Genomic DNA, 9,596 nt, shown 5'->3' on the forward strand with positions numbered 1-9,596 from the left:
AAACTGCACCTGGGTTATCGACTCTCTAAGACTGACTGATTAGAACCTTTGTGACTGTAAACCACTAAAATGTTACAGATCCAGAGACAAATTATCTGGAGTTATCTCGAGAACTTTACCACCCTTTCATTGTTCACCTCTGTGTTTGACCTAACATAATCATGACTACCAAAAATTAACCTTTTTGGAATGTAAAAGAGACCCCTAGCTCCCTGCAATCCAAAGGCTAAGAATACCATCAAATAGCATCAGGAGCTTACAGCCAAGATTTCTCTGCTTTCCTGTAATCCACTACCTGATGTTCCCACCAATGTATTTTTAAAAACATCTTGATTTATAACTTTTCTTGTTCTGTTACTATAAAAACTTCATGAAATTGTTATCATATAGGAACACAGTATTTAGAGTAACCTAAATCTGTGTTCCCTGGCCTTGGTAACTTATATTTGGTTCCAGAATAAACTCTCTTTTTCTCTTTGAGCTATGTTTTTGCATCAAGAGGCCACATCAATCTTTCCTTCTATTTTAATATAGTGGATATATTCCTTTAAACCACGGATGTATGTCTACCAAACTGAAATTTCCAAAGAGGAAAATGAGCAGGGAGGGAACAGCTGATAAAACAAAAAAGAATGAAGCAAAGTGAGAAGAAAGGGGAGAGTGGACAATCCACAGTAATGTGCTGTCAAATTCTGGCCTAGCTTTGAATATGACTATAACAATATTTCCCATGGGCCTTCAGTTTCTACTCTCCAAGTTAAAAGCGTGCATGAAACCACTGGGTTCTTTCTTTTTTTGTGGCCAGTAGACAGACAATCTTTCTGGGAAGAACTTCCTTTGAGCTGACGAAGCAATTCTCAGAATATCAGGTTAGGAATCTACTATTCAGAAGCAAAAATACTGTCACTGTGTTCTGTGTACTGATGCATCCTCCATGGAAAGCTGACATGTTGACACTTTACCCCAGGGTCTACAAAAATCATAGTTCTCTGGTCCATATCCCAATGGCTTCCATGCCAGGTTTTAGACTGGTCTCCTAGATTCCTGATGAATATACAAATTGGAATGATCCTTGTTAATGCAACCATGCCAGACCACTGGTGAAATGCAGATGGGGAAAACACCTGAAGTGAACCTTGGGCATGAATCATGACTTAGCTCCTCATGACACCGCATCAGAAGTTTTGCACATGTTCAAACTGAGAAAGAAAGCAGATGTGTGACTTCCCTCTAGCTTCTTGTTGGAGGAAGTGAAATTACTTTTCTGCACCACAGAAGCATACCATTTATGGAAGAACTGCCTCTCTTTGCTAGAGGCCAGAGTTCAGTGGTTAACCAGAGTCCCTTACTCCCCAGGGTGGCCATCTGGAGAGAATATGTGATTACACCTGTATTTCAGGACAAGAACAAAATAGAGTGAATTGTTGGTACAAGGACTAAACAGGAAGAGTAAGGGTAAGACTCACTGGTAAAATCCTGTACCTGTTTCCTCACATCTGCCCATTCCAAGTCACCTTCAAGCCCTGGCATGCAAATTTAGGTGGTGCCCCAAATTCCTGCTGTTTTCACTTCTTTCATTCTTTCCCATGAAGTGAAACTAGAACTTCCTTGAGCAAAGGCATTACAGAGTCCATAGGCTCTCAACCACTCCAGGCATATGAAACTGCCAAAATTAATTTGTTTTTTAAAGATATGTATTTTGGGGGTTAGCAGTGCTACCCACTGTTATTTGGTACTTAATAGATGCTCAGTGAAAACATAAATCAAGTAAGTAAGAAATGCCCACTGCCGAAAACTCAAAACCAAAGCAAAGCAAGCAAACCAAAAAACCTACATAAAATTAAGAGCAAAACAGACATTTAATAAATGCTGCCAACTAGATACAACTACTATGGATGGTTTGCCACTGGAGCCTCTAGTCCTGTATTTGACCACATCTGGGGCATGCTGAAGGCATATTATCCTTTCCATACATCATGGTTATGTAAGAATTTCTCATAAAATTGTTTGATATAATTGTGTTGGCTGTAGAATATTTTGTAATGTTATCTTTGAGTTGTTATGTGGTTAATATGAAGTGGAAAACTGAAGCAAAAGAAAAAAGAACAATCAAATATTTAATAATTTAGAAAAACTTTAATGTAGAATTGTTTATATTCACCTTACTCGTGCTCTTATTTCAGGAGAATGAGGTTTCAACAGGATCTATTGTTTTAGTGTGTGTGTGTGTGTGTGTGTGTGTGTGTGTGTGTGTGTGTGTGGTATGTATGTACAGGTGTACCTGCAGATGCGCTCACCCATGCAGGCACAAGTGAAAGTCAAAGGTTGACATTATGATGTCTTTACTGAAGCACTTCTCTTTAGTTTTTTGAGGCTGGATATGTAGCTGAACCTGACTCTCGCCCTTCTGGCTAGACTCACTGGCCAGCAGCTCCCAGAATCCTCCAGTGCTGGGCCACGGGCATGCTATGTTCACCTTAGGTGGTTCTAAGGATCCAAACTCAGGGGCTCACACTTGCACAACAAGCATTTTACCCACAGAGCCACCTCCACGACCCTCAACAGGGTCTAGAAAAGAAAACAAGGACTAAGGAATTGTCAACATGTCTCCAAGAGCACAAGTGAAGCAGTTTGAGGAGTGCAGATATTGAATTATCGCAAGTACTCAAGGGTGTTAAACTCTCATTTTTCTAATTCTGGTCTCCCTCTCTTAAGGTATAAACATATAACTATCTAATTATGAATTAACCATGACATTCTTTGCAGTAGCTGGTTTTTAGCTAAGGATAGCTTAGACTGTTCACAAACTCATTCCACTTTGGAGGCTGGTAGAAGTCAGTTTCCTTAAGCATGGTACTGTGGTATCAAGAGACCTGCAGTAAGACATTTCTGGATTTAAGGAACACTATTAGGGTTTGAATAGTGATCAATGAAACTCAGTCTGTGAAGATCAGCAACAGGCCTTCTACAAGTACTTCTCAACTGCATACAGGTGATAACTTTAACCTGTGAGTTAAAATGTGACTTTTAGTCTTGACTTTGCATGTTGGTCATCGCATGACTTTGGGAGCCATTGTGGTGTAATATGAAGCATCATTAACTGCTATAGATTCCCTAGCTGCCAGTAAATGTACAAAGACATAATTTGCTTATTCCAACTAACCAATATAGTGGGGCTTCCATTAATTCTGGTATTTTATCATTGATCCAGAAAACATCTAAGTTATAGGTCTAAAGAACCTAACATCATACCCCACCCCACCCCACACACAAAAAGAGTAAAGAAAGAGAAAACAAAACTCATAAAACTGGAAAGATGGCTCAGCAGTTAACAGCACTTACTGTTCTTAAAGAAGACCCAGGTTCGATTCCCAGCACCCATATGGTGGCTAACAACCATCCAACTCCAGTTGTGGGGAATTAGATGACCTCTTCTGACCACTGCAGGCATTGCATGACATGGGTGTACTTACATACATTCAGGCAGTGCACTCAAACACATAAAATAAAAATAATAAGAAACTCATAAAACTATGTTCTCCTAATGATACAAAAAATGAATTTAACATTTTTAATTTGAATCATAAGCAACAACGTTCTTTACATGTATCTAGGCTGACTACATACACTTAATAACGGTATGACAAAGCTAAAGGTAAGAAAAAAGTTATCCTCATTAAAAATTACACACATGGAGAAGATAGACAAATACACATATACTTCCTGGCTATTTTGTTTTTTCACAAATCGTGATTTATAGTGCTGCTTTTGTCTGAAAGGAACCAACAGCCCAGAGTGGGGGCCCTCACCCTCGTACAGAATGCTTAGGACAATTCAGACTGAGGTTCCCCTGCCTCTTCTGCGAACAGAAATCTCTTCCAGACCCCTCAGCTCAGCTCCAGATAGTCTCCAAACCAGGACCATGAGGGCTTGTAACAATGAGACCTCACAAAACACGTATCTGAGATTTTTTCACTCTTTTCTTCTCAGGGGACAGCCTCCACCCTCCTGTGCCAATGGGCTATCTAAGATTTGTCCTTGACACAGAATTGCATGTGTTTGGAAGCAGAGTATGTCAATAAGGACAAGATTGCTACTAACCTCTGCCCTTTCAGTAGAAAGAAACTAGCAATGTAATCCCACAAAAGAGCAGTCAGGCAAATTTTGAAATAAGTCAAAACAAGTGAACAAAAGCTGGAAGAGAATTCTCCTGATAGAGAAGAGGTAAGGTCTGGACCTACACTTTTACTGGACCCTCACCACTGCAGAGGAAATGCGGGGTAGAGAACACAGGAGAGTGAACTGTAAAGAGTATGTGTTTGCATACCCAGTATAGAATAATTGTTAGTAGGTTCTAATGGTCTTTAATAGTCCATAAAACTTTCATTTCCTTATTTGAAATCAGAACAGCATAAAGAGGAACTGGTAGTTTTAGGAGAAGTGTAGAAATTTCTATTTCAGCAACTGCTTTCTTTCCCATTTTTCTGTTTGCCTCAGGCTTGCTGGTGGAAGCTTGGGGCTGGTGTGTGACTAGGACTGTCTACACTATGAACAGCTTCCAGGCTGCAGTCCTCCTCTGGACAGTGGTAGCATGTGCTGAAAGAGATAAGCTTCTGGGAGAGAAGAGTGAGGCTGGATTTCAAAAGTGCAAGGATGCCTTAAATCTACCTGTCTTAGAAGTGCTGCCTGGAGGTGGCTGGGATAATCTTCGAAATATAGACATGGGACGAGTGATGGAGCTGACGTACGCCAACTGTAAGACCACAGAGGATGGACAGTACATCATCCCTGATGAAGTCTTCACCATTGCCCAGAAGGAGAGCAACCTGGATATGAACTCAGAAATCCTGGACTCCTGGGATAACTACCAGAGCACCACCTCATTTTCTATCAACACAGAGCTTTCCCTTTTCTCCAAAGTCAATGGAAAGTTCTCAGCTGAGTTCCAAAGGATGAAGACGCTTCAAGTAAAGGACCAAGCTGTAACTACCAGGGTTCAAGTAAGAAATGTAGTTTACACAGTGAAAAACAGCCCAATCTCAGAATTCAGCTTGGGGTTTAAGAAGGAGCTCATGAACATCTGTGATCATTTAGAGAAAAACCAGACAAAGATGGCCACCTACCTGGCAGAACTCTTGGTCCTCAACTATGGCACACATGTGATCACCAGCATGGATGCGGGAGCTGTGCTGGTTCAGGAGGATCACATAAGGTCCTCCTTCCTCCAGAACAATGATAACAGCCACAGCACTGTGACTGCCTCTGCTGGGGTTACCTTCTTGAATATCGTGAACTTTAAATTTGAGACAAACTATTCCTCCCAGAATTCATTGACCAAGAGCTATCTTGATAACCGAACCAACTCCAGGGTGCAGAGCATTGGAGGGGTTCCATTCTACCCAGGCATCACCTTAGAAACCTGGCAGAAGGGCATCACCAACCACCTGGTGGCAGTAGACCGTGCAGGCTTGCCCCTCCATTTCTTCATCAAGCCTGACAATCTGCCTGGTTTGCCAGGCCCCATGGTCAAGAAGCTGTCTAAGACAGTGGAGAGTGCTGTAAAACGCTATTACTTCTTTAACACCCACCCAGGCTGCACAAATGTCAACTCCCCCAACTACAATTTTCAAGCCAATACAGATGATGATGGCTCATGCGATGGGAAAGTAACCAACTACACCTTTGGTGGAGTTTATCAGGAGTGCATTGAACTGTCAGGGAATGCCCTCTGCCCAAACTTGGAGCAGAAGAACCCACTCACTGGTGCTTTCTCCTGCCCCTCTGGCTACTCCCCTGTCCATTTGCTGTCTCAGATCCATGAGGAGGGTTACAATCACCTGGAATGTAAAAAGAAGTGTACCCTCAAAATCTTCTGCAAAACAGTGTGTGAAGATGTGTTCCGAGTGGCCAGGGCTGAATTTAGGAGTTTCTGGTGTGCGGCCAGTGGTCAAGTACCTGAAAACTCGGGATTTCTTTTTGGAGGACTTTTCAGTTCCAAGAACATCAACCCCATGACAAATGCACAGTCGTGTCCCACCAGCTACATTCCACTGAGCCTGTTTGAGAGTCTCAAGGTATGTGTTTCTCTGGATTATGATGTAGGGTACAAGTTTTCAGTCCCCTTCGGTGGGTTCTTCAGCTGCAAAGTGGGAAACCCCTTGGTGAATTCTACCACAGCCAGGGACCTAGGAACACCATCTTTGAAAAAGTGTCCTGGGGGCTTCAGCCAACAGCTAGCCCTCATCAGTGATGGATGCCAAGTGTCCTACTGTGTGAAGGCTGGAATCTTTACAAAAGGGTCCCTGCACCCTGTTAGGCTCCCACCTTACAGCCGACCACCCCTCATGAGCCAGGTTGTCACCAACACTGTCATAGTGACCAGTAGTGAGACGGCCAGATCCTGGATTAAGGACCCCCAGACCCACCAGTGGAAGCTGGGAGAGCCCCTGGAGCTGCGCAGAGCTATGACAGTAATCCACGGGGACAGCAGTGGTCTGTCAGGAGGGGAAGCTGCAGGAATCACACTGGGGGTCACCACGGCACTGGCAGCTGTCATTGCCCTGGCCATCTATGGTAACCAGAAGTACAGGAAGAAGGGGTACCAGGTAATTGAGGAGACAGAGAGTTTGACTGAAAGCTCTGCAACAGATGCAGCCACCCCTAATGGACAGCAGGATCCAAGCCCAGCTTAATTCCCTCCAAAGAAAACATTGCTGCCATTTCCTGCCACAGCCTCAAGCTCCTTTCACTCCTCTGTTCTCTACTTCTGCTTTCCCAAGTACTGAAGTTACAATTGCCACAAAAGCAGGTATTATTACGGTGTCAGGACATCTCCTTTAGGTCTCCACACTAGGAAACTAAAGGAACTCTTTGAACCAGGTTGGCGAGGGGGGAGTATGCTTCATTCAGCAAAAGTCATAGTGGGACTAAGCCATAATCCATTCTCAGTCATCTGCATCTGAATGCATGTATGTGAGAGAGGGAGGACACATAGAGACTGGATTTGAAAGCTGTGCATTTAGTCTGAATTTACAAGGGTTTCCAGCTTATGAGTTGAAAGGGTTTGTGCCTTAAACATCCCTTTATCCTATCTTGTTTTTTAAACTCTCAGGGTTTCATGGTCCTGGAAGCAGACATAATTTTGAAAGGCCACAGAGAGTTCTACTTGGTCAGGGCTTTTTAGCACTGAGGTCTCCTGTTATCTTCCCTGAGTCATCTCATAGGCATGTGAAAGGAAAGACTGGGTTTATTCAAATTCTACTTGCTCCAAGTGCCCCGTAGTTAGGATTTACTTAGTCCAGGCTAGGCTTGAACTTCTGAATAGTGTTAAAAGCCCCTCAGAAAATGTTGTCATTTATGATTTCTTCTGAGGGGTCACAGATGAAGGTATGGTTGGGAAACAAGCAATAAATTAAGGAAGATAAAAGCTCCAGAGGACTCTAGTGTTCTGGGAATCTTCAAATTCTTAGTGCTGTCTAATAGATTTCTTCCTCTGAGGTTATAAATGGGAAGTTGAAAGGAGCTATGGTTTGGCTAGACCAAGTATTGTGGCTTCATGTTCATGTTTCAAAAATATAACCCCTTCCTCTTCCATGAATAGCCCTTGTCCTTCCTATGTTCCCAGCACAAGGCTGTGAGGACCCGTGTGCACGTGCACACACACACATGCATACATTCCAACAAGCCAGTATTTTCCTAGAAGAAAAAAATGGAAGAAGTCAAAATAGTTCCATATCTAAGTATCATTTCTTTTGTAAATCAAGACCATGTACGAGCATCATCTCCCATCTCTTTAGTTTGGGGGCTGATGTGATAAATGCCTTTAACTGGACTGAAAAAGACTTCCAGAACCACATGTAACATTTATGTCAGTTCCGGGATGACTTCCATGGACTGTCTGGCAGGATGCATAATTGATACCTGGCAACAGTTAGTCTTACACAATTTTAATATCTGATTTAATTGTAAATTTCCTCAGAACATCAAAATGTCTCTACAGCTTTTTAGAAATCATGTATCTATTCCCCACAGCACATGTCCCCAGTGAGTCATCTTCTATGAAGGATGTGTTCTCTTCTTGTTAATGTTTAGTGAAGGGCTTTTGCACATAGTAGGTCCCTGAAGAGCTCCAAGTGTCTCTGTCTCTTGGAATTCGAGAAGGAGATTCACTCATTCATTCCCAGCTGAGATATGGAGGAGCGAATAGTAGCATTTGAACTCTGCCCTCCCAACAGCCCATCCAAGGAGACTGATTCTAGAAACTTTTCAACAAATGTTTCCTCTTTGGCATTAAAGTGTTCTTAATCTCTGGGTGCTCTGTGTTCTGTAAAAAGCAAGCTAATCACTGTTCTTCTAGTACTGACTTCCCTCTATAAATTCCCATTGAAATAAAATTTCTTCACACACACGTAGTTTTACTAACATGTGCCCGGCAGTATTCCGTCCCAGTGTTCATCTGTATGAAATCAGAATGTGGGGTTTCCAGTTCACATTCAAGTCACTTCGCAAAATCATGAGCCTCATCCCAGAGTGGGGCTCCTGGATTCTGCTGGATTCTGACTTCCTAAGACTGGGGTCTGTGGGAAAACAAGGCTGGCTTCTGAGAAGGCCACACCCTGTGGGATATCAGAGATGGAGACAGCTTTGTGACAAAGGAGGCCCTGTGTTTCCTTCTTACTGTGTTCTCGTCAGTGTTGGAATGCTCAAAAATAAACATTTATTTGAAGACAAAACTGCTTTCAAATGATTAAAACATCCACTAAGTGAAGGGACTTTTAAGCCAGTACTCATGGCTGGGGAAATGGCTGACTGGGTAAGTGCTTGCTGCGTGAGTCTGAGAATCTGAGTTGGAGTCCCAACATCCATGAAACACCTGGTCATGGTGGCATGCACCTGTAACCCCTGCATTGGGGGAATGGAGACAGGGGGATTCTTGGGAGGTTTTGGCCAACCAGCCTAGCTTAAATGGTGAGCTTTGGGTCTAGTGAGAGAACTGTTTCAAAAAGTAGAGCGAATGGCAGGAGAGAAAGAAACCTGCTGTCAACCTCTGGCCTCTGTTTGTGTGAAGATCAGCATACTGGCACATACATACATACATATGCTTATGTGTGCATATACATAGGTGCATACAGAAACAGACACCATCCAACCACCCCCTCCACACACACACCAATGTTCATGGTTTGAAAGCTGAACTTTCCCCATCAAGTTCACATCTTACCATTTCTCTTGCTTTGTGGTCTGTCTCTTTTGGGGAACACAGAGTCAGGTCAAACATGTGGGTAGAAAAAAGAAATTTTCAATAAATAAAGAAAAGGTAATTCCCCTTATCTAGTGGAATGGTTTGAGGTTGCTTACAGACTAGAGGAAGTAACCCAGATGGTAGTCAGGTAGGTGCACCCATCTACAAAAGCAGAAGGTCAAGAGTGATGACAATTTGTGGTTGTTCATTTGCAATTTATTGTTCTGCACATACACCTCATGAGCACCAGGGGGCGATGTCCTCTCATAGAGCAACACCAAGAACTTCAAAGCATAGCAGTGACACACAAAACACCTTACATCTGGACAGTCAGCAGCCCCCTCCCACAAACCCC

The 9,596-nt window shown here is 42.9% G+C and overlaps 1 protein-coding gene across 1 annotated transcript; it reads left to right on the top strand.

Moving 5' to 3' along the window:
* The first annotated feature begins 4,201 nt into the window (after positions 1 to 4,201).
* Positions 4,202 to 8,750, top strand: LOC103733335 (macrophage-expressed gene 1 protein-like). Its single transcript, XM_008832156.3, has 2 exons — positions 4,202 to 4,224; positions 4,498 to 8,750. The coding sequence occupies exon 2, from the start codon at positions 4,548 to 4,550 to the stop codon at positions 6,690 to 6,692; it is 2,145 nt and encodes a 714-aa protein (XP_008830378.1). The 5' UTR covers positions 4,202 to 4,224; positions 4,498 to 4,547; the 3' UTR covers positions 6,693 to 8,750.
* Positions 8,751 to 9,596: the final 846 nt, after the last annotated feature.

The sequence above is a fragment of the Nannospalax galili genome, unplaced genomic scaffold (assembly GCF_000622305.1).
Source record: "Nannospalax galili isolate Female #2095 unplaced genomic scaffold, S.galili_v1.0 scaffold936, whole genome shotgun sequence".
In the NCBI taxonomy this organism is placed as follows: Eukaryota; Metazoa; Chordata; class Mammalia; order Rodentia; family Spalacidae; genus Nannospalax; species Nannospalax galili.

Excerpts from the sequence above, each read along its gene's own strand:
- LOC103733335 (XM_008832156.3), top strand. The coding sequence starts at position 4,548 with ATGAACAGCTTCCAGGCTGCAGTCCTCCTCTGGACAGTGGTAGCATGT.